This window comes from Thamnophis elegans, chromosome 5, assembly GCF_009769535.1.
Source record: "Thamnophis elegans isolate rThaEle1 chromosome 5, rThaEle1.pri, whole genome shotgun sequence".
In the NCBI taxonomy this organism is placed as follows: domain Eukaryota; kingdom Metazoa; phylum Chordata; class Lepidosauria; order Squamata; family Colubridae; genus Thamnophis; species Thamnophis elegans.
This window is the reverse complement of record NC_045545.1, coordinates 49,010,215-49,034,051: the sequence shown is the minus strand read 5'-3', so window position 1 is coordinate 49,034,051 and position 23,837 is coordinate 49,010,215. Positions and strand designations below refer to the sequence as shown.

The window sequence follows — 23,837 nt, the reverse complement described above, 5'->3', positions numbered from 1 at the left end:
TTAATATTGTGGTTCCAAGACAGGAAAAATGTTAAATGTTAATACCCGGATATTAGACTGGAAACAAACTGGTAGATGGTGTGTGTTTGTGTTTCTCTCACAGTGTCTATATATGTAGAGAGAGAGAGATAGATAGATAGATAGATAGATAGATAGATGGATGGATGGATGGATGGATGGATGGATGGATGAATGGTTGGATGGATGGATATAATAGATAGATAGATAGATAGATAGATAGATAGATAGATAGATAGATAGATAGATAATCATATTTATTCCTGTATTTAATTTTATAGTATTTGTATGTTTTCCCCATAAAAAACTTTGGGCAGGTCAAAACAATAAAAATATACTTCATAAAAACTTCATTAAAATTATATAAATGTGTAATAAATTTACATAATGCATAACAAACCATTTTGAATTACCAATCTATCCTCCAAAGACCATCTCTCTCTCTCTCTCTCTCTCTGTGTCTCTCTCACACACAAATTGAATTCATCATATATAAAGACCTCTATCCTATAACAGCTTCTATAAAAAAAAAATACTAAGTATGCAATTAAGCAGTGCTTTCAATTGTATTTGATATCCTGGCTCGAGGGTATGATTTGAAGACACATAATGAACTGATTTCATTGGTCTGGATGACAAACAATTTACATCATCTACAATGTAATCTAAAGAGCAGGTGGATATGCAAAAATAAACAAGCTTGGAAGCTGAAAAAAAGCTGATGCTTTAAAGAATTTACTCATTAAAGTTAATGTGACTCTTAAATTATCAGCTTTTTTAAGGGTAGAGTGGATGAATGAATTCCAGAGAGGTGTTGTGCTAAAATGTATGCACAGTCGTCCTAATGAACATCTCAGAACTGCTATTCAGATTTTATAAACTGTTATATTTTGGAACAAATACCCTATAACTTCAACATTGCAATGATACGGTTCTCCTTTGGTTTCTACTGCAATATTTCTTTTATACATAAATAGTCAATTTAATTGACTCTTCATGTTTTCTATGTCAACTTTGGCCTAGGAAAATATTTTCAGTAAAGTCTAAGAGACAGAGCCTATTCTTGATTAAGAAGCAGGTTTCAAAGCTTAACATATTCCCTTGTGTCTTTCAGATGTACATTCAGACCACAACATTGACCATCTCAGTGAGCCTAAGCGCCTCTGTCTCATTAGGCATGCTCTACATGCCAAAGGTCTACATAATTCTCTTCCACCCAGAGCAAAATGTGCCCAAACGAAAGCGCAGTCTCAAAGCAGTTGTGACAGCAGCCACAATGTCCAACAAATTCACTCAGAAAGGAGGCTTTCGCCCCAATGGAGAGGCCAAATCAGAACTGTGTGAAAATCTGGAAACACAAGGTAAGTTGAACCCATCTGAGCAAATGCTTTTTTTAAATTATTTTTTTGAAGATTACCATTCCTACCAGCTGTGGGGGAGATTGCTAGGAGAAATAAGTTCTCTGAGGAACAAGAGCTATTTTTAACTATGCTAAGAGAGAGAAGCCATTAAGAGAGAGAGGGTGACTTAATTTCCTAACAATTTGCATGTCTGTCTGTCTGTCTGTTTGTGTGTCTATTCATCTACTTACTGCCCATGTCATGGTTTGAAGGAACCTTGGATAGTTTATGGTGAATTAAGGGCTAAGTCACAATATAAATCAAAGATATTGACTTCTTGCTTTATAGCTCACTTTTTCCACCACAAAATATATCAATTTAGTTTATAGATTCCTAGACCAAAATGATTCTTGTGAATCTCCTCTCCCCTCCTCTCTCTTTTTTCTTTTTCATTCTCATTCCTTTTCTGGTACCACCTTACAGCTGCAAGAAAGTGATACATTGCTCTTGCCAGAAATCTGAACTGATTTCTGATTTCCATGTCAGACTAAGCAGGAAGCTATATTACCTTGCTTTCAGAAAATTTGATCAAAGGAATATTTTAGGTCTTGAATAATGGAATTTGTATACTGCATTGGGGAGGGAGTAACATTGCCCATCCCAGTATTATATTATATTATATTATATTATATTATATTATATTATATTATATTATATTATATTATATTATATTATTATTATATTATATTATATTATATTATATTTATATTATATTATATTATATTATATTATATTATATTATATTATATTATATTATATTATTATATTATATTATATTATATTATATTATATTATATTATATTATATTATATTATATTATTATATTATATTATATTATATTATATTATTATATTATATTATATTATAATATATATATTATATTATATTATATTATATTATATTATATTATATTATATTATATTATATTATATTATATTATATTATATTATATTATATTATATTATTATATTATATTATATTATATTATATTATATTATATTATATTATATTATATTATTATAATATTATTATATTATATTATATTATATTATTATATTATATTATATTATATTATATTATATTATATTATATTATATTATATTATATTATATTATATTATATTAATTATATTATATTATATTAATTATATTATTATATATTATATTATATTATATTATATTATATTATATTATATTATATTATATTAATTATATTATATTATATTATATTATATTATATTATATTATTATATTATATATAAATAATATATTTTCTGAGGTTTTCACGGGTGTTAGTATGTAGGTCTTTGGTTATTCGGGTTTTCTCCCATGTAAAATTGGACGTGTCTTGACGACGTTTCAACAAAGTCTCATTCGTCATCTTGAGGCTTCGTGCTTCCAGGAGCAATGTGAGATTTCGGCTGTTTCTTCCTTTTAACTGCCAGTGGGGGTTTGAGCTGATTGGGTGGGAGCTTGGCTGTGTTTTGATTGGGTGGAGGTGTGTTCTGATTGATACAGTGAATGGTACACTGAACTCTGGCTCAGATATGTAGATGACACTTTCATAATCTGGCGACATGGGAAAGAACAACTGGACAACTTCCTTACACACCTCAACAGCCTACACCCCAAAATACAGTTCACCATGGAAACAGAAGTAAACAACCAACTTCCCTTCCTGGATGTCTTAGTCTACAGGAAATCTAATGGCTCCCTAGGACACACCATCTACCAGAAGAAAACACACACTAACCGCTATCTGCACGCACTTTCACACCACCACCCAGCCCAGATCAACTCCATAGCCAAGAAACTCATCTCCAGAACAAAATGCTTAGCTGATGAACAACACCTAAAAACCGAACTACACACTCTCACTAACGTACTGACATCCAATGGATTCCAAAGAAATAAGATCACCAACCTAATCCAAAAAGAAATCCCCACTAAAATCCAGGACAGAGAACAAGAAAACGGAAAAGCCCTCCTCCCATACATAAAAGGCACCACAGACAGAATCAGCAAAATCCTCCGCAAACACAACATCAAGACAGCATTCTGCACAAACTGAAAAATATCCACCATCCTAAGAAACCCCAAAATTGAGTTAGAAAATCAGGGAGTATATGAAATCCCATGCCCCACCTGCCCCACCACATACATTGGACAAACCAACAGAAGAATAAGTGCACGCATTGAAGAAAACAAAAACGCAATCAGAAAAGAGGAACCAACTTCTTCCCTGGTCCAACACCTTAAAGCCACAGGACATAAAATTGATTTTAAAAAGACCAGAACTATCGCCAAGGCTGAACATTTTAACAACAGAATAATCAGAGAAGCCATCAAGATAGAAAAACGCCCACACAGCATGAACAGGCGGGACGATACCTCCCGCCTGCCAGCCATTTGGAAGCCTGCCCTTATTGATAAACGAGTCCCTAACATGATGAATGACAGCAGGCCCACACTCACAAGAACCACATAGGATGTCACCACCAAACATCCACAAAGAAAGCAGACAAAACCCCACACTGATGAGGAGGCATGACCAAGGACCAGAAGCCAGACTGCAAATGCACCATTAGCCTCTTTAAACCCCTCCTATCCTTACATGAAACACAAACCCCCTACCAATCAGAACACACCTCCACCCAATCAGAACACAGCCAAGCTCCCACCCAATCAGCTCAAACCCCCACTGGCAGTTAAAAGGAAGAAACAGCCGAGATCTCACATTGCTCCTGGAAGCACGAAGCCTGAAGATGACGAATGAGACTTCATCGAAACGTCGCCAAGACACCTCCAATTTTACGTGGGAGAAAACCCGAATAACCAAAGACCTACATATATAGTATGCTTTGATCTGGTGATTTACTGTAGTTGCTACAGAAAAGAAGAAAAACATTCCTATGATCCCTGATTTGAATTCTGAGAGAGACCTATGGGGCAAAGGTAGTTGTTATATAAAAAAGAGTGGAAAAAGAAGGGATAATCAACTCTTCCCTCCTTGTGTCATTGTCTTATTAAAATGAGCCCTATCTCAGTGCTATTTTTCCTGGGTGAAGATGTTCAACGAGAAAAGGTATTTATTACCTATTTGACATGTCTTTCTATTCCAGCAAGTATGTAGGTTGAATAACACAATTTAAAACAAAACAAAAACAACATGAAGAGTTATAATTAACATTAACATTATAATCAACTAATAATGAAAAACCTGGTAGAAAAAATACTTCTTAACAGAGAGGCACATGGAAGAAAATATTTAAGTCCACCTCCAAACACATGTATTATTCTGAGTCTGAATTAGAGTTCTGCATGGCATGTATTATTTGATCTTCCCAGACTGGCTACATGCGTGCAGCACGTACTGATAAACCTAGTACAAACAAAAGTGAAATTAGGCCTTTTCTTTTTGAAATATGTTTCCATGACAACCCTCCTCACTCCTCCTTGGGATGGGAACCTTGCAAAGTATAATCGTATTTAGAAGCAAAGAAGAATCAGGATAGGATGATGGTTAAGCATCAAGTTCCTGAAACTCAGATTTTCTTTAGTGGAGAGAAATACACAAACGTATGTGTCCCTCCTCACTGTTAATCTTCTATTTTACATTCTGATGCATTTGCATTGACTGTACATTCTGTGTAAAATGCTAATAGTCGCAGCAACTGGATGTGAACCTTCTAAGAGTTGCATTTACTCTATTTTACTAAGCCAAAGGAAGTCCTCTGAAAGGGCAGAATTGTGAATTGCCCTTTTCAACATCCTCATTTAATTTCTGCACGGTATCTGGCCTAATCTGGTTAATATGTGCACATTATCTTTGTTAGTAGTCATGAGATATATTTTCCCTGGCCACCTCAGATAGAAGGGGTGGGGGGGGTCTTAGCCAAACAATGGTGCATTATCTGAAATTATTACATGGATCAATATTTAAGAATTATTTCATTATTTTGGCTTGCCTACGCATCTGTTTGCTATGCCATTGACATTAATTGACAAGAAACAACCAAAAACAGAAGTTCATTAAGACAGAAGTGAGAAGAAAATATTGTGTGTGGGCTATTGTTTTAGATGAATATTCTACCCACAGGAGGGAATATTGTCGGAAATAGGATATTTAGAAAGTCCTCCTTCCCATGGTTGCTCATAAGTCTTTTTTTTTTAAAAAAAACTGATATTCTTATAACATTTTCATTTGGTCCTTAGATGTCTTTCATAGTGAAAAGGCAAATTCTCAGAGAATGTCTTTCACTGAACATTGAGTGAAACCAGATGGTTTAACTCTGAAAGCCACTTGGGGGTTAGGCAGCAGGGAAATCTATTTCCATGACCACATATGGATTTAACAGAATATCTGGCTGGCCACGACTGGAAACAGGTTGCAGAAACAGATAGATTGTTGGTCTCTCCAATAAAAAGCTATCAGAAAAATATGATCAACTTAAGTAATTTGACCAAGGTATCAGTAAGCTAATAGTATGTATGTGTGTGTGTGTGTGTGTGTGTGTGTGTGTGTGTGTGTGTGTGTGTATATATATATGTATATATATATATATATATATATATATATATATATATATATATATATATATGTAGGTCTCTAGTTGTTCGGGTTTTCTCCCGCGTAGAATTGGAGATGTCTTGGCGACGTTTCGACGAAGTCACATTCGTCATCTTCAGGCTGCTGCTGACTACTTCAGGTTTGGTGTTTCCAGGAGTAGTGTGGGATCTTGGCTGTTTGTTCCTTATAACTGCTGGTAGGGGATTAAATTTTAACTGCCAGTAGGGGATTAAAACTGATTGAATGGGGGCTTGGGTGTGTCTTGATTAGGTGGAAGTGTGTCATTATTTGGTGGAGGGGTGTTCTGTTCTGATTGTTTGGGGGGTTGTGTTTCCTGTGAGGGTAGGAGGGGTTTGAAGAGGCTGATTGTGCTTTAGCAGTCTGGCTTCTGGTTCTGGGTCGTGCCTCCTCATCAGTTTGTGTTTTTGGTTGTTTTCTTTGTGGATGTTTTTTGGTAGTATTCTGTGTGGCTATTGTGAGTGTGGGCCTGGTCTCATTCTTCATGTTTGGGATTCGTTTGTTAATGAGGGCGGGTTTCCAAAGGGCTGGCAGGCGGGAGGTGTCGTCTCGTCTGTTCATGCTATGTGGGTGTTTTTCTATTTCGATTGCTTCCCTGATTATACGGTTGTTGAAGTGTTCGGCCTTGGCGATGGTTCTTGTCTTATTGAAGTCAATTTTATGTCCTGTGGCTTTGAGGTGTTGGACCAGGGAAGAAGTTGGTTCTTCTTTTTTGATTGCATTTTTGTGTTCTTCAATGCGTGCACTTATTCTTCTGTTGGTCTGTCTGATGTATGTGGTGGGGCAAGTAGTGCATGGGATTTCATATACTCCTTGATTTTCTAATTCAATTTTGTCTTTGGGGTTTCTTAGGATGGTGGATATTTTCCGGTCTGTGCAGAATGCTGTCTTGATGTTGTGTTTGCGGAGGATTTTGCTGATTTTGTCTGTGGTGCCTTTTATGTATGGGAGGAGGGCTTTTCCATTTTCTTGTTCTCTGTCCTGGACTTTAGTGGGGGTTTCTTTTTGGATTAGGTTGGTGATCTTATTTCTTTGGAATCCATTGGATGTCAGTACGTTGGTGAGAGTGTGTAGTTCAGTTTTTAGGTGTTGTTCATCAGCTAGGCGTTTTGTTCTGGAGATGAGTGTCTTGGCTACGGAATTGATCTGGGCTGGGTGGTGGTGTGAGAGTGCGTGCAGATAGCGGTTAGTGTGTGTTTTCTTCTGGTAGATGGTGTGTCCTAGGGAGCCGTTAGATTTCCTGTAGACTAAGACGTCCAGGAAGAGACAAGAACCATCGCCAAGGCCGAACACTTCAACAACCATATAATCAGGGAAGCAATCGAAATAGAAAAACACCCACATAGCATGAACAGGCGAGACGACACCTCCCGCCTGCCAGCCCTTTGGAAACCCACCCTCATTAACAAACGAATCCCAAACATGAAGAATGAGACCAGGCCCACACTCACAATAGCCACACAGAATACTACCAAAAAACATCCACAAAGAAAACAACCAAAAACACAAACTGATGAGGAGGCACGACCCAGAACCAGAAGCCAGACTGCTAAAGCACAATCAGCCTCTTCAAAACCCCTCCTACCCTCACAGGAAACACAACCCCCCTTTTGTAACGTGTGGGTTGTTGTTGTGAGGGAATTGACATGCAGGAGCCATGTGCAAGACAGATCTTTATTATAACACAGGTGACAAGCGATTCAAACGTTCCCTGCAACTGTCAGGGTATTTATACTAGCACTCAGACCAACTGTCAAAACGACCAACCAATCAGGTCGCAGCTGGTATTTGCATATTGAATATGCAACACTCCTTCCCCCCAGTTCTAAAGACCAAATGACCAGCCAATCACGTCGCAGCTGGTATTTGCATATTCAATCTCTCTCCTTCCCCCCAGTTCTGCTGTTTCAAGATGGTGGTGAGTCCTTCGTAGCTAAATTTTAGAACCAGGAAAAAAAACAGGTCCTTTGGAATCTTTGCAGCAGGGAGGCTCTCGTTGTGTTGTAGCTCTCGTTGGTTCGAGAAGCAAGCGGTGGCCTTTGCAGCGGAAGGAGGCTCATATTGTAGAGGACAGTCTGGTGTATGTTGTGAGTGTGCTAGTGTTGGAGAGGCTTTAGACAGGCTGAGAGAGCGTAGCCGGTGGTGCTAGGTGGCAGCTTGGAGAACGAGGCTGTTGTTGAACGCAGCGGTTGGAACGAGGCGGTTGGAGTACCGTAGGAACAGCTGGTGGCAGGCAGGCAGGCAGGCACAGTTGGCGCAGTTTAGCCATCACGGTCCATAGCTCGTCCCTGAGAAGCGGCGGCGGCTCCAGTCGAGGTTAAGCGTAGGAAGCCCGTCCCTCGGACGGATGGAGGCCGCGCCTGGGAGCTTACTGAGGTTGGCTACAACCGGAGGCCCACGGCGGTGGGTACTGCTGTTGATGTCGCTTGCTGGCCATAGCGGCGGCTCTGACAGGCCCTCAATGTAGGAAAGAAATTTTTTTTCCTGCGTTCACGTTGGCACGTTGTTAGGCTCTGCGGGAATTGCATATCAATCCCATCCTCGTCGCAAGTTTTGTAACGGTGTGGGTTGTTGTTGTGAGGGAATTGACACGCAGGAGCCATGTGCAAGACAGATCTTTATTATAACACAGGTGACAAGCGATTCAAACGTTCCCTGCAACTGTCAGGGTATTTATACTAGCACTCAGACCAACTGTCAAAACGACCAACCAATCAGGTCGCAGCTGGTATTTGCATATTGAATATGCAACACCCCCAAACAATCAGAACAGAACACCCCTCCACCAAATAATGACACACTTCCACCTAATCAAGACACACCCAAGCCCCCATTCAATCAGTTTTAATCCCCTACTGGCAGTTAAAACTTAATCCCCTACTGGCAGTTAAAATTTAATCCCCTACCAGCAGTTATAAGGAACAAACATCCAAGATCCCACACTACTCCTGGAAACACCAAACCTGAAGTAGTCAGCAGCAGCCTGAAGATGACGAATGTGACTTCGTCGAAACGTCGCCAAGACATCTCCAATTCTACATGGGAAAAAACCCGAACAACTAGAGACCTACATACTAACACCCGCGAAAACCTCAGAAAACATATATATACATACATACATACATACATACATACATACATACATACATACATACATATATATATATATATATATATATATATATATATATATATATATATTTCACTATTACAATTAAGAAAACTGAAAAAGTTCCAGGAACTTCCAAAATATAATATTTTTCTGCTGATAACTTAGGATCTGAACTATTTCTTTTTTATTATTGCTTTCTATTATTAATATGTAATTTTCATGTCTTTTTTGAGGGGATACTTAGTTGCTTTTTCCAAATATGGAAGCATTTAAGAATCATGCAAAGTCAACTAGAATTGGGGTGGGCTATAAATATTGTAAAAAACATAAGTATGCTCATAAATACTAAAAACATATAAACATAGTAACATGGGAATAGATGTTTGCACTGAAAATAACCCAGAAAAACTAAGTGGCCACTAAACATGATAAATACTAATTGGCTTTATGTGAAAAACTTCACATTTACAGATCTCAGATCTGGCCAGAAACTTTATGAAAGTATAAACTGCATTTTTTTTCCCCTGCCATGCTTGATGGAATTGTTTTTTTCAGGAGAAGTCAATAGTTGGATCTCCTTTACTACATGAAACAATATAAGCCAATTCACATAGAAAGCACGACACAAAAAGAATCTGTTCTTCAGTCTGTCGTGATTTCAAATTCTTAACATGTTTTGCATTTGGTGTTCCAACTCAGTCCAAATAGAATCTGACATAATTTGCAAGAGAAATGTCATGGAAGAATACCACAGGGCAACCACAGTTTTGATGCTGGGAATAGGAGAAGCTATGGAGTTGTCTACCAGGGAAGGAAGGGACATTTTTCACCCTGTCAATGGCAGGCCATGTATCTTTAAATAAACAAGAGAATAAATAATTTACAGACCTTGATTGAGGCAATATCGGCTATGAAAACACTGTGGTTAACAAATAGGGCTGTCAGCTCTGATTTCTTATGGCCCATCTAATCGTTATCTGAGGATAACAGCACCTGAAATCTTCAATAAAGTTCATTTGTCAAAAAGATGTCATCCCAGGTGAAGAAACACCAACCATATTCAGCTTTCTGCTTCCAGCATTAGGTTTGCCAGGCAGGGGTGGAGAAATGTAATACATTCTAATCTTGATTGCAGGAAAAACTATTTCAGCAATAGAGTAGTAAATGTGTGGAACACTCTCCCTGATCCTGTTGTTAGTTCCTCTAACCCCCATAACTTCTACCATGGACCTTATGCATGTCTTAAGACGGCATGCATAAGCGCTAAGGAGGCGTGCATAAGCGCACCATCATGCCTACTGTCCCCATTTATATGTACTCTTTTTATAGCTATGTTTTGTTTATTTATATCCATTTATTTGTGCCATTTTTTCATGTGTTTTCATACTTGTTTCCTTGTACTTGCTGACAAATAAACAAACACATAAACAAACAAATCTTAAGAACAGTAGTACTGAGATATTGTCAGGGCCCACTCCACTCCATAATTAGGAAAGAAGACTAAGAGACTCCATGGGTTGGAAATCCAAAGTACTTTTACTAATTATAAATGGTAAGCGAGCAGTAGTGAAGCAAGATCTGAATAATATGGCGCGAAAGCAATTGATATATAGGGAAACCCGTTCCCCCCCCTAGGATCAAAGCTCCAGTCCAATCATAAGTCCTTCAAATGTCAGGTGTGAGATAACTTCAAACAGACAGGCCGAAGATGGAATGTGTAGGCCGTTGATGCAGGCGGGAAACACGTACGCATGCGTACTCCCAACGACTGGTACATCCTAGAACCTTCCTCCAGCACGTCAATTAAATCCCTCCCACATACACGCCCCCCCCTTCCCGTTTCATGGCAGCTGAAGCAACAGCAAAGCAGAAGCTGACATCCGGCCGTCCCCCGGAAAAAGGCTGTCAGGCCTGGAAGAAAAAACAAACGAAACAGACAAATAAGAAAACAAATGAAAAAGGGAGGGGAGGGAAGTCAAGGCTTGTCGGGATAAGAAGCATAAAATCTCTGGAGTAAGCGGGGCGCACGAACGTGGGACTTATCAACCCATTCCGTGTGAGAGGGGGGGAAATGTTTCCAAGCCACAAGGTATTGGATGCGATTACGGTGCCTACGGGAATCAAGAATGTCACGAACTTCAAAATGATGTTCTCCATCCACAAGTAAGGGAGCAGGCGGAGGGTCATCCGTGGGCCTGAGGTTGGATACCCGAACTGGTTTGATGAGGTTAATGTGGAACACCGGGTGGATACGGTTCAGATGCTTGGGCAATTGCAAACGAACCGAAACAGGATTGATAACTTTAACAATTGGGAAAGGGCCAACATACTTGGGACCCAATTTCTTCGATTTTTGTGTAGTATGCAAGAATTTCGTGGACAAATACACTAAATCTCCAACGTGGTAATCATAGGGCTGAGAGCGTTTCTTATCAGCCTGCTTCTTATGAGCCTTATGGGCAGCGTCCAAGGTGGAAAGAGTCAGGGGCCAAAGGCGACTGAGACGTTCGCTCCAGTCTGCAACGGAAGGAACCTGAGGTTGGGCCGTAGGCAGTTCGGGAATAGGAACAAAATCCTGGCCGTAAACGACCCGGAAAGGGGTGAAGCCCGTACTGGAGTGAACCGAATTGTTATAGGCCACTTCAGCATGTGGTAACAAGTCAACCCAATCGTCCTGTTGATAATTGATGAAACAACGTAAATACTGTTCAAGGACGGAATTAGTACGTTCACAGCCGCCATTAGTCTGAGGATGGTAGGCGGAGCTAAGGCCTTGGGTGGAACCAATGCGTGCAAGGAACTCCTTCCAAAATTTAGATGTGAATTGGACTCCACGATCGGAGATAATACGGTCGGGAACCCCATGCAACCGGTAGATGTGGGAAAGAAACAATTTAGCCAACGCCTTGGCGGAAGGAATTTTGTGGCAAGGGACGAAATGAACTTGCTTGGAAAACAAATCAGTGACTACCCAGACGACGGTGTGGCCCTGGCTCTCGGGGAGCTCAACAATAAAGTCCATAGAAATCTCCTTCCAAGGTGCAACTGGGCGGGCAACAGACTGTAGAAGTCCCTGCGGTTTCCCCGGCGGCTTTTTGGCGGCCGCGCAAACTGGGCAACTGGCCACATAAAGTTCAATGTCCTTTTTTAAAGAAGGCCACCAGAATTGTCTCTTCACGAGGTGCAAAGTCTTGACGAACCCAAAATGACCCGCCATCCTGGAGTCATGAGCGCGACGAAGGACGACAAGTCGTAGGGAAGCGGGGACGTATAATTTAGCACCAATCCACGGTAGATCGTCCCTCATGGTGCACTCGTCCCGATGGGTCAGGAACCAGTCGTCTTGATGAAGAGCCGCTTTGAGGTCAGAAAGTAGATTGTGAGGCACTACCTCCTGAGCTTTGGTCTGTTGACGTGTGAGTACCGGAGCTGCCAAGAGCGGTTGGACGATACTCAGTTTGGAACAATTATACTGAGGTAATCGGGACAAAGCATCGGCCATGAAGTTCTTTCCGCCCGGGATATACTTGAGAGTGAAATTGAAACGGTTAAAATATTGGGCCCACCGCATCTGTTTGGGGGAGAGACGACGAGGTGTGCGTAACGCTTCCAAGTTCTTGTGGTCAGTCCACACTTCAAATGGGTGTTTAGAGCCTTCGAGGAAATGGCGCCAAGTAGCGAGGGCCCAACGGACCGCAAAAGCCTCCTTCTCCCAAACCGCCCAGCGCCGCTCTGTGTCAGTGAGTTTACGTGAGGTGTACGCGCAAGGCTGTAAGTTACCTTGGTCATTGGCTTGTAGCAGAACGGCCCCAACAGCGACATCACTGGCATCCGCCTGGACGACGAAAGGCTGGTTGAGATCAGGATGTTTAAGAACTGGTTCAGCGGCAAAAAGGCGTTTAAGTTTTTCGAATGCCGCCTGGCATTCCATGGTCCAGTCCAAAGGCTTATTGGGTTTAGGCTTCGGGTCGCCTTTAGTCTTGAGTAAATTAGTGATAGGGAGAGCAATGTTGGCAAAAGAGGGAATAAATTGACGGTAGAAATTAGCGAAACCCAAAAATTTTTGCAACTGTTTACGAGTTTTGGGAGCGTCCCACTCAGTGACCGCCTTCACTTTTTCAGGGTCCATTTCAACGCCATCCGAGGAGATACGGTAGCCCAGATATCAATAGTCGTTTGGTGAAACTCGCACTTAGACAATTTGGCATATAGGTTGGCAGCACGGAGTTTTTTCAAGACAGTGCGCACCAGATTGACGTGGTGGTCGTAAGAGCGAGTATAAATGAGGATATCGTCCAGATAGACGATAACGCCCTTATAGAGATGATCGTGGAGGATCTCATTAATGAATTGCATGAACACAGCAGGAGCCCCCTGTAGGCCAAAAGGCATAACTCGGAACTGGAAACAACCAAGAGGGCAGTTGAATGCGGTCTTCCATTCGTCCCCTTCCTTAATGCGTACTCTATAGTAAGCTTCCCGCAGGTCCAATTTTGTGAAGATGCGGCCCTCCCCCAGTTGCGCTAACAAGTCCTTCATCAATGGTAGTGGGTAGAGGTTTTGAGTACAGATTGCGTTAAGGTTGCGAAAGTCACAGCACAAACGAAGAGACCCATCTTTCTTTTCACGAAATAGGACAGGGGCAGCCACTTTGGGTCGAGCCGGTTCAATGAACCCACGTTTCAAATTTTTGTCAATGAAAGAACGCATCTCCTCCATTTCCCTGGGTGACATGGAGTAAATGCGGGGTTTTGGGAGTTTGACCCCGGGTAAAATGTCAATGGAGCAATCAGTAGGCCTGTGGGGGGGTAGAATGTCCGAAGATTGCTCGCTGAAGACGTCCCTAAGATCCAAATATTCTTTCGGGATTTTTTCCTCTCCTGCAATCCTCTCCTGCCCTCTAGCGGCTACTTCAGGAACGTCAGTGACTTCAGGTTGGTCCGGAGAGCCCTCCCCCACTGGAGGCACCTTCAAGCGAACACGCAAGCGGCCTGTCCGCCAATTTATGTGAGGGTTCCACTTCCGGAGCCATGGGATGCCCAAAATGAGTGGTCTGTCCATGCCAGGCGCGACCACAAAAGAGATTAATTCAGTATGTGTACCCATTTTCATTTCCAAAGGCTCAGTAAAAAAATGGGCGCCCCCCCCCCCGCAATCGAGCCATCTATTTGGCAAAACACAATCGGGGTTTTCAAAGTGCGCAATTTGATGCCCAATTTTTCTACCATGGCGGGATTGATCATGGATCGGGAACAGCCAGAATCAAGTAAAGCTAGGAGGGTGGCAGGGGTCCCCTCAGGAGGAACTTTTAATTCAATAGGGATGAGAAGGGGCCCCTTGTTTGAACTCACCCAGCGAGGCGATGTGTCGTCATCAGAGTCCTCAGAAGAAGAGGAGTTAGCATCTGCGTCACCCTTTAATGGCTGGGCAAAAGGAGGGGGGTTGGTTTCCCCAGCGAACGCTGTCTCCTTCTTCTTCTTGTCAGAGCCTCTGGCAGGCTTGTCATCACGTCTGGGAGGGGGTTGGGCAGAGAGAGGCAGTTTAGCCCGACATTCGGGGGCGGTGTGCCCAAGCTTGCCACAACGAAAGCATGTTAACGGTCTGGAGGAGCCAGAAGGGGGCCCTCTTGCGTCGCCTCGTCGTTTGGAGAACGATTGCGTAGTAGGAGGGGGGAGGGACCTGGCAGCCCTCTCCTTCCGCTTCCTTCTTTCTTCAGTGGCATAACGCAGACGGATTAAGTCAAGCTCGGCGTCTGCAGCATGCTCAAACCACGTGATTAAGCGTCTTGGCAGGTTACGATTGACACATTGTTGATAAATGTCTGCGTTCAACCCTTCGGCAAATCTGTCCAGAAGGGCGTCCTCCCCCCATCCTCTCATGTATTGTGAGAGACACTGAAATTCCTGGATGTATTGGGCGACAGGTCTATCGTCTTGGTCGAAGGTTAAAAACTTCAATTTGTTCCGCTTCTCAGTTAATGGGTCATCAAAACGTTGACGGAAAGCCTCCATAAAACGGTTGAAATTCCCCAAGAGGGGAGACCCAGACATGTGCAAAGCAGTCGACCATGTAGCCGCTTCACCATCCAAAGATAAAAGAATCATTCTGACCCTTAAAGTGTCAGATTCAAAGTCCCGGCCATAAATTTCCATGTAGTTAAACACTTGCATAAGAAAGGAGGGAAGGCTAGTAGAATCCCCATTAAAACGTACAGGCAAGGGAGGGATTTTAGCCATTCGATGTCTTCGGGGGGGAGGCTGGGGGGGAGGTCCTCTTTGATCAGCGAAACCTCTAGCCGCAGGGGAGACACGGGCCGAGGGGGGGGGAGAATCCTGGCGTGGGTAACGTTGCCAGTTTCTCCAGTCTCTTTCCTCCTCCCCCCTTCTCTCTTCCAAAAATGTTTGACCCCAATAATCAGGTAATTCACTCCGCTGGGGTTTTCTCATCGGGCCCCGGTGCTGATAGCCTCTCCATTCTCCTTCATCGCCCCCTCTGCTTTCCCCACAGTACCTTTGGCTCCAATAGTCAGGGACTTCACTCGCCTGAGGTTTTCTCACAGCACCTGGCTCCAGCGAAGTTTGTGGAGGTGGTCTTTGGGTGAGCCCAGCATTCCAGCTTGTCTCTATCTCTCTTTGCCCCGCGGAAATTGACCAACGGGGTGGGGGGGAAGGTTCAGGCTGACTGGAAATTTGCAGTTGAAATAAATCTTCGTGCAAAGGTCGGTCAGACGGGCTGGGCTGGTGTAAAGAAAGGTCGGGAGGTCCTAGTTCACTGGAATCCCCTCCAGTTGCGCCCTCCTCCTCTCTGGTCGGAGAAGACATTCTTTCCCTTCTCGGTAGACGTAAATCTCCTGGAAAGGGATATTATTCAGATCTTGCTTCTTGTCAGGGCCCACTCCACTCCATAATTAGGAAAGAAGACTAAGAGACTCCATGGGTTGGAAATCCAAAGTACTTTTACTAATTATAAATGGTAAGCGAGCAGTAGTGAAGCAAGATCTGAATAATATGGCGCGAAAGCAATTGATATATAGGGAAACCCGTTCCCCCCCCCTAGGATCAAAGCTCCAGTCCAATCATAAGTCCTTCAAATGTCAGGTGTGAGATAACTTCAAACAGACAGGCCGAAGATGGAATGTGTAGGCCGTTGATGCAGGCGGGAAACACGTACGCATGCGTACTCCCAACGACTGGTACATCCTAGAACCTTCCTCCAGCACGTCAATTAAATCCCTCCCACATACACGCCCCCCCCTTCCCGTTTCATGGCAGCTGAAGCAACAGCAAAGCAGAAGCTGACAGATATGTTGTTAGCCATGAAATACCCATTTCCCAAACTTAGGAGGCTGGGAACCAACAGCAATATAACCCTGAAGAGCTAATCATTCAGAGCAAACAAAGAGGGACACTGGTTCCAGTATGGTAAAAATAATTAATGAAAAGTTGTCTCTCTTTCTCTCTCTTTCATATTTATAGTTTGTTTATTTGTGTACAGCTTTTTCTACATTAAATTGAGTCAGAACTTGTTCAAATAGAAATATAAGTACAAATCAAAATATCAAACTGCATTTATAATCCATTTAAAATATGTCCCAATTAAAATAAGACAGATCTTTGGATGAGTTCACAAAATCCAGTATCAAAACCAGATTTATAATCGCAAAGTATTTTATTTAACAGTTCATGTTAAGAGAACATATGAAATATTTGAAAAGATTTATGGCAATATTGGCAGCGAGCACAGAATATCTCCCTTTAAGTTAAACATTACAGAAATTTTAGCAAAGAATATTACATATCAAGTCTGACGTAAGATTCAGTAAAATTCAACATTGTGTAATAAAATAAGTAAATTTAAGAGGGATATATATTAATTTGGCAATATGGTCTATGGAAATGATTTGGGTGGAAAACTCTCCATGTAAAAACAAAATGGGGAAAGCAATAAAAATGTATTAAAAAGCAGGAGGAAATGCCTCTGCCTAGACAATACAAAATAAAATAGTTATATCACCTAATTTCATTGAACCATTGTAAAAAAGAGATCATCTAGTGCAGTGATAGGGACGCAGTGGCTCAGTGGCTAAGACACTGAGCTTGTTTTGTTGTTCAGAAAGGTTGGCAGTTCGGCGGTTTGAATCCCTAACACTGCCGGCAACATGACCACAGAAATGTCTTCAGACAGCACTGGCTTTTGAAGATGAGCATCACCGCCTAGAGTCAGGAATGACTAGCACATATGTGCAAGGGAACCTTTCCTTTAGGGCAGTGATGGCTAACCTTTTAAGAATGGAGTGCCCAAAGCGCATGTGTGAATGTGCATGCCTGAACCCCCAAAACACAATGCATGCATTCCCACCGCACATCTGCCTTTCCCCATGCATGCATGTGCTCTGTCCCACCCTGCATGCACGGCAAAGATCCATAGACCATCTGGCCATTGGGAGGCACACACGTATGCATGGTGGAGCTGAACTGGGGCGAGGGCTCATGGTCAATCAGAGGGGGCGCTGTGTGCCACATCTGGCATGCGTGTTATAGGCTCACCAACATGGATCTAGTGCAACAATGGCTAACCTACAAATTACATTAAATCTCCCTTTCTTCCTTGCTTCTTTCCATAGACAGTTGATATGGGGGAGTTTGATTTGGATTAATAAGCAAGAAAGACAGACATAAGTTTTCAAAATGCAGCCTAATCCCGATGAATGTTTAGATTAGGGTTAGAAATAAAAATACCACTCTCTTTCTGATCACAAGGATTCTCACATTTTGCAGTAGAAAGTATGGCAAAATAAGAAGCAAAGGGTTTTGACAGTGCTCCCATTTTCACCCTTGTCAAATCTGAATAACATTTGTGACCCTCTTCTACAGGGACCACCTCCAGCTGGTTTTCACTCCCTGGAGACAGAATTAACTTTTACCCAATCTAAGCCATGGAGCTTATCTAACTATGTGGAAATGAGTTTGCACATTCCATGAAAACAACATGTTTGGCTTTTAATGTTCACTTATTGGTGCTTCAGATAAATGGTACCCAGTCATTTCCCAGACAACACCCTCTACCTCAACATAACTGCCTGTAAATACACTCCAGGCCTTTTCCTCTGATCTTCCCAGAGATTCCTCCCTATTGTGATGCATCTTTCCATTTCAATGCTGAAACTGCTCTCCCTGCATCATTTTAAGGCTCCTGAGTGCTGCACATCATATTTACCTTTTCCCCACCCCCAACCACTGGAAAAAAATGTATAAATCCATAATGGAGTTTAATTTGTTATCTGTATGGAGGTTAATCTTCCATTTTGGAAGTGGATATTTAATTAAGAGCAACTCCTCACAAACTCCCTCTTCATTTTCCATTGTCCTTCTTTATCTTTTGCCATTTAATGCATATTACACCCCAGGGGAGAAATAAATTGCACAACGTGAATCTTATTCTCCAAGCACTGCTGCTTCCTTACATGATATATTGCTCATGTCTCTTTCTCCATTTTTTCACCAAATAATAAGTTCCCAACGTATCCTAAAGGTTAAAGAAATCTGCTTTGAATAACATAGATACCATTACCTTTAGTTCTCAATTAGCCTTGCTTACTAGCAGAGTAAGGAGTTCTATAAAAATGTCAGACTGGTTATATAATTTTTTCCCCAGATCTCACTAATATATGATAGAATATTTATCCACATAAAAGGAATACTTTCTAGAATATTGAAAGTTTGTTTATAACTATAATGCATACATGTATATTAAAAAGTGCTATACAGTGGAAAATATGTACAAAATATGTACATTATAAAATGTGCAATATTGTGTTCAGTTTTTAAAATATGTAGAATTGGTGTTTTTCCCCTAGGGAGACTAGGAGATGTCCATGGGTTAAGTTGAGGAAATGTGTGTGGAAGCACATACATATATTCATACGGATTTTAAATAAGCCAGATATGTTAATAAAATTAGAATTTGTGGAAAACAAGAAAGGCAGATTTGCCAATATCTATGTATTTATAACAAGAATTCTACAAAATGGGGTAGAAGTTTGGAAGTTGAAAACAGCCTCATATATTTAGTCAATGTTCTGACTTGGTGTCTGATGACTGTTTGAGTCTGATGGGGCAGAACAGACTTTTTATCTTGATACTAACAAGACTGAGTGGCTATGATTGTCATCCCCCGCCTAGGATCAGGGAACTTTTCATCATTAACCTCAGGTAGTTTCAGAGGTGGGTTTCTGCTGGTTTGGCCCAGATTGGGTGGACCAGTACTGGCAGCGGCAGGAGGCTCCACCCACCTGCCACCGCATGCGCATGAGTGAACCAGTAGTAAAAAAAATGGAAACCCACCACTGGGTAGCTTGTCTCTACTTGGGGGGCAGTTGTTCCTTGTGAACTCATACCTTCTGATGAAAGAATGTCACAAATGCAGCTAGGAGAGCCTTTATAGAAGGTTATCTTGTGTGCCAATTGCCATATTTCCTTGACAGCATGGTTCTTTAGGTAGTTACTCACCTCAATTGTCACAATTAGATTATTACAATGTGCCCTACATGTGACTGCCTTTGAAGACCATTCAAAATATGCACTTGCTTCAAAATACAGTGGTGTAAGTAGTAAAAAACATTTTTCAATATGCCCATATGAACCTATTGCTATGCAAGCTGTATTACTTGCTAGTCAGCTTCCAGGAGCAATTCACAGTGCTGGTTGCCACCTAGAAAGCACTTCATGGCCTAGGCTAGGCCTGTGTATCTCAATTGTTTCTGCCCTTCCAGAATGTCCTAGTAAAATGAATGCATTTTGGGGGCCCTCAGAATAAAGGCTTCTTATTTTGCAGGGCTAGGAAGAATGTATTTTCTGTCATAGCACCCACCATCTGGAAAAATATCTCCTCAGAGATATGGACAGCACCCTTTCTCTTGGGGTTTCAGAAAGTTTTTCAGACCTGACTGTGCTTCCAGGCCTGGGGTTAATATTTGTGGGACTCCTGCAGTGGTTTCTGTCATTGTGTGTGTCTGATTGGGCTGTTTTCTGTTTTGTTTGTAATTGTTTCTATTTTTTTTTAAATGTAAGACATTCTAAGTCTGTTGGAGTGAATGATTGTAATTTAAAATTATAATAGTAATGAACATTCAATTAAGATTGCAAACATTCTTTCTCCTATCCTATATAGGTATCATAAGGAAAGAAAACATCTTAAATTGTACTTATTTTGCACCTTGGCAATTTTAATCTAAAGTTAGTGACTTCTACTTCTGGCATTAAAAAAAAATCACCTGTTTCATCATTTAGACAGAGATTTGACATATGTACATTAACTAATTGGTGATATCTATGTACCTGTGGTTTTGTTTTCAGCTCTGGCTACCAAACAGACGTATGTCACCTATAGCAACCATGCAATTTAAACCCAGCCAGTGGCAACAGACCACAAGAAAAGGGCTGATGAGGAGGATGAACCAGAAAATGCCACTGATCTCTTCAGTACAGATGCTGTTATTATGGTGGAGGAGAAGGTAAAACCAAATCTGACTCCATGAAAGCATCATATAGGTGCTTGTTTCCAGTGACTAGGCTACTGGACGAAGCTCTTCAAAAAGATGGCCACCAAATGTAGTTGAAAGGACCAACCAAGTTATCCCTCGGAAAATATCTGCCTTCCATTAAAGGGAGGGGAACCAATGAGATGAATGTCACACCCAAAAGAAAGACATGGACGGGTCTTAAGCATCCCTTTTGCATTTTTTCCCCTGTATCTTGGCAAAAGATTGAATAAATTTCCCTTTTATTCCCCAAATTGTGAAATGGTTTGTGCTTGTGAAGTCTTTTTTTATTCCCTTTTCCCCCTTTCTGTCTTTTTTTAAATTCCTAACTTCTGACTTCATCATCTATTCCTCATCTTGTTTCTTTTCTGTGTCCTTCTTTCCTCCTTACCAAGTTTTCTATGTTGCAAAAATAACAAAAGTCCTTTAAAAAAACACAAAAAACCATCAACAACAAAAATGAAAACAAAACCTAGACTGTGTTCAAAGTGCTGATTTCTATAGGTGGTAAATTAATGTATGTGATGACCATATGGATTGAAATATGTCTGCTTCAATGTACTGACCAATCAAAATTATTTAAAAAAAACAAAAAAATAATCAAAAGTTCAGTGCCTGGATGTTTATGAATTATTTAATGACAATGTGTAGAGCATGATCATTTTTATACCAGAATATTTCTAATAAAAGACTTGGTTTTGCACTCATGAGTTGTATTTCGTTGCCTCATTCTCTTCTCTAAAAGTTGCTTTACAAAAATAAATGATATGGTTAAATTAAACATAGTAAAAAAAAATGACATTTACATAACAGGTACTCAGGTAGTAAGTTTTAATATCCCACATTTACTTTTTATAAAAGCAAGAGATGCAGCATCTGGGTTATATGAAGAAATGAAATAATTTCTTATCCTCCCAAAGTCTTGGGTGCAGTCACAAGACTCCCAGAAGTTTCCATTAAATTCTAGTTTTGAGGGCATTGAAAAAAAAAGTGTTTTAAATATGGGGAGTATTCAATTAAGCCATATTTAATGAAATAGTATTCAGTTAATGCAGGGGTATCAGTTTCATTAAGGGCTGCATCAGGGTTGTGGTTGACCTTGGGGGGTCAGGCATACATGGCCAACTGGATGGGTGCGGCTAGCTTGATGCCACTCCCTGAATTGCTGGCATGTTTCCTCTTTGTACTGGGTAGACCAGGCCAAAGCCACGATGGCCTGATCTTTCCTCTTCACATTAGGTAGACCAAGATGGCCTCCTGGGCCGGATCTGACCACATCACGGGCCAGATCCAGCCAATAGACCTTGAATTTGAAACACCTGAGTTAATGCAATGTAATTATAACTGCATCATAATTATGCAGTTAAATTTAAATTGAATCATATATGATTTCTTCTGCTTTAAAGTGCAGTCCCAATCCAAACAATATATGCATTAGATGCTATAAAATGATACTTTAGCTAACCGTTGAACTATATGAATCACTTTTTTCCATTTGCCAATTCTCAAGGGATCATACATCATTCTCTTAGATGTCAGGGTGTTCATCACCTCCAGAACACCACTTACAATCTCTTCCCAATAAAGAAAAAAACTTGTTTAAAAACTAAAAGTGTGCCCCAAATCATATAAACCTGGCAAATTTCATTCAAATATGGTGATCTTAGCTGGCAAAACAAGCCAATAATGTGAGAACACTGAAATCTTGCAAGATCTAATTAGATTTCAATTTTATTGCAGGGTAACAATTTTTATCAATCTTGGGAATTTTCAGGCTAATATGTAGAGTGGAGTATCCTAGTTATTAGGGAAGATCACACTTGGATTACACTTGGATCTTGAAAGAATTGGCAACAATGGACCAGATTTCTCTTCCTCATTTTCCATATATTCTATATGTATGCTCACATATGCATTTGCAATAGGCATTTCCTTCAAATGTACACGTGCACCCACACCCACACAGAGTGATTAAAGATATATATTCCACTTTGCACATCCTACTAAAGGCCAGTTAAGTAGATAACTGTTTTTATACAGACAATCTCAAATGCTGTTCAAAATGCCAATGCACACAGAATGACAAATGACCTCATGGTAAATAAATGGTAAATGCAGAATTTATCTAGAATAAAATCCCAAACTTTCCCCAAGTCTATTGCTTGTCAGTTGTTTGTCATAATCTCCAAAAATGTCACATACTTTGAAAGTAGGAACATAGGATCAATATACAGATGGCAAACTGGAAGTAGGTAATACTTTAGCATTAAGATCCAAATTGAACAATGGGAATTTATTCAGCAACAAAGGCTGAATAAAATAATAGACTTTAAGGCTAGGTTCACAAAACATGTAAACCCTAACCATGGGTTAATATAACAAGTCATGCCCAAAGTATTAAATCATTATGTAGTGCAATGTAAATATATGCTGTGACAAAGACTTTGTTCCCATAATACTGTACACTGAATTACAAACTTTTGATCTCCCATTTTAAGTTAATTTATTGTGTAAATCCAGCTACTGAAATGAAGGAAGTACTTAGGCCATCATCTCATCTCCCTGTTTGATCCAGGCTTACTGTGACTTTGATCTCAACAGACATTCAACTATGTCAGTAAAGGCATTCATGTGTCATGGGGGAACATAGAAAAGGATTAATGAAAAGAGCCAAAATAACTCTCTAAAAGAATCAGTTTAGTCCTAAAGATAACCAATGACACGTAGATTTAAACTAGAGTCATTTAGTAAGGTATGTCATGGGAATTATTGACCATAGTACTAACTATCCTATTTCTTTCTGAGACTCAGACAAATTCCTAAGTACCTTGAGAAAATGGAGCTAATCTAGCTAATATGTTTAGATATTTAGATCTGTAATCCTTATAGCCATACATGGGGAATTGGGAATTGAAAATTGAGTAGACACAGATTAGAGATGGTAAGAGCCTCAAGCCCAATCTGTTTGTGTGTCATTTACCCTGATTGTACAACTGCAGATTTTTTCCTTGTTTTCTCTGGTTTGTTAAGAGAAAAGGAAGAGGAAGGGCAACCCAAAGTGATAACGTCTTAACCTCTTTTCAGTAATTGTGATGATTCAGCAATGGCCACTCAATTCACATCCTACCAGCTCTAATTGTGTGCTGTTGAAGCACATTGGTGAGTCTGTAACAACAAAGGG

At 40.6% G+C, this 23,837-nt stretch overlaps 1 protein-coding gene across 1 annotated transcript in view; it reads left to right on the top strand.

Moving 5' to 3' along the window:
• The window catches only part of GRM4 (glutamate metabotropic receptor 4), a 470,882-nt gene that overhangs the window by 312,313 nt on the left and 134,732 nt on the right, over positions 1-23,837 (top strand). Inside the window, 1 exon segment of the mRNA XM_032218566.1 lies at positions 1,133-1,379. Within this exon segment, the coding sequence (XP_032074457.1) occupies positions 1,133-1,379 (247 nt within the window).